The 1,912-nt window shown below is 45.3% G+C and overlaps 1 protein-coding gene across 1 annotated transcript; it reads left to right on the top strand.

The window, feature by feature from the left end:
* Positions 1-137: 137 nt before the first annotated feature.
* PPTG_17211 (hypothetical protein) lies at positions 138-891 on the top strand (the record flags this gene model as incomplete). The annotated part of the gene is made up of 2 exons (XM_008915093.1): positions 138-556; positions 663-891. 2 exons carry the CDS (start codon positions 138-140, stop codon positions 889-891), a joined length of 648 nt encoding a protein of 215 aa, XP_008913341.1.
* Between the last annotated feature and the right edge of the window lie 1,021 nt (positions 892-1,912).

Below are 1,912 nucleotides of genomic sequence, written 5' to 3' on the forward strand. Positions count from 1 at the left end.
AGGATGTTAGGTCTCGAGCTCTGAATAGGATCGAGATTGCAGCAGACCGAGACGGCGATTCTGACGCTGATTTTTCGACCGCTTCTCCCGTGTAAGACCGCTGTCTACGCGTACAAGGTCCCGATCGTGTGCTTAGAATGTGCAACTTTGCACCCATTGAGTTTGAACGGCTATGGGAGCTCTCGGAAGATCACGTCTTATCTAAATGGGGCGTGGGAAGAGGCAAGAAGTGCAAGACATCCCCAAAGGACGTGCTTTTCATGATGCTAGCTGCGCTGAAGCATTGTGGAAACTGGGAAACAGTGTCATCAATGTTTGACATGGATGCCTCGGCATTTCAGAAGATGATAAAGAAGTACATCGACATGTACGAACCCTTCTTGTACACGCACCTAGTCAAAGGACATGAGGCACTCTGGAGCATGAAGAAGATAACGGTTATTGGGCACGCCTTTGCGAACTACCCGTGCGCTCGATACGCAACTGACGTCACGTTCCAACATGCCGTTCGCCCCACTGGAAACTTTCACGAGGTGATGAAATACTTCATCACCTCGTGAAAGTTGGAAAACACGGACTGGCAATTAATTGCTCTGCGTTCGAGCCTGGCGCGGTATCTGACATTACCATGTTCAACGGGAACGCTGAATTTCACTGGTCAGCGTTGCGAAGCAACAAGATGAAGGAACTCTCTACGATGACGGCCCTGATGTCGATAATTTCGAAGCATTTTGGGGTGTTCTGGTTGACAACGGGTATCAAGGTCTGGGAGACGAGTATCGAACTATACAACCCAAAAAGAAAGCGAAAGGTAAACTGACGCTTTCCCCAAGTGAGCGAGATGAAAACGATAAGATCACACACGACCGAGTTATCGTCGAGAACTTTTAGATCTTCGATCGTGACTTTGGTGAGAGTGTGTAGAAGGAAGACGTGTTGGGGGTTTATTTCGCATCAGTGGGCCTGGGACAAAGGATCTTACAACCGATTCTTCATGCTTTGTTTGGCTCTGACGAACTACAGTGTACGGTGCGCCCCCTTACGTCGTGAGGAAGGAGAATTTCATTTGCGCCATGATGCTCGGCTTGTAGAGATAGATGAGGAAATTGAAGCAGCGAAAAAAGAAAGCGTGAAGAGTACAGGGACAACCGAAGAGCACGTTTGCAGCTAAGCACCCGAAATGCCCCTCGACGCAGAACACACTCTCACTAAAGTCACGATCAAAGATCTAGCGTCAGCACAAGTCAAGTTGGACCACCGAGCACCACTGTATACGGTAGCCCGTAATTTTCTAGGACTTCGGTGTTTACCACATTTCGATGCATCTGTACTTACGCGTTCGTGTCTATACTGATCAATAAATGCATTTTTTTTGTAATTTATCTAGTGTACATGGATTTCGACGTGTAGATTAGGACTTTGCTGAGTTCAAAGTCATCTCCTTATTGAGTTACTACTCCAACAGGTGATGCAGAAGTTGCTTTCAAATATATAGGCTACTCAGTAGCTGATTTTAGACTCTAATAATAAAACTTGCAATTTATCGTCGATGATCAGCAAAGTATCCCTCGGATCGTCTCGCAATCACCGATGACTCGGCGGTTGAAATGGTGATGTAGTGGTACAAAGATTGAATACGGATGTATGTCGATTAATGCGTTGGATAGGTGTACCTGGTATAAATACTTATCAATATTTAGGGAGTGTTTTGCTGACATGTGTAATATACGGGTATAACGGAGTTACAACTGCGTTATGCAGGTATACAGTATACGTATCTTGTATACCAAATACTCGATGACGACCATTTCGAAGATCCATTGTTTACATCTATTGTTTATCTACCAAACGAGGTGCTCAGAGATTACCAAGAAGGACTGGTTCGTAGAGCAGCTAGAAGAAGTAGTAAAAA

The sequence above is a fragment of the Phytophthora parasitica genome (genome assembly GCF_000247585.1).
Source record: "Phytophthora parasitica INRA-310 unplaced genomic scaffold supercont2.67, whole genome shotgun sequence".
NCBI classification, from domain to species: Eukaryota; Oomycota; class Peronosporomycetes; order Peronosporales; family Peronosporaceae; genus Phytophthora; species Phytophthora nicotianae.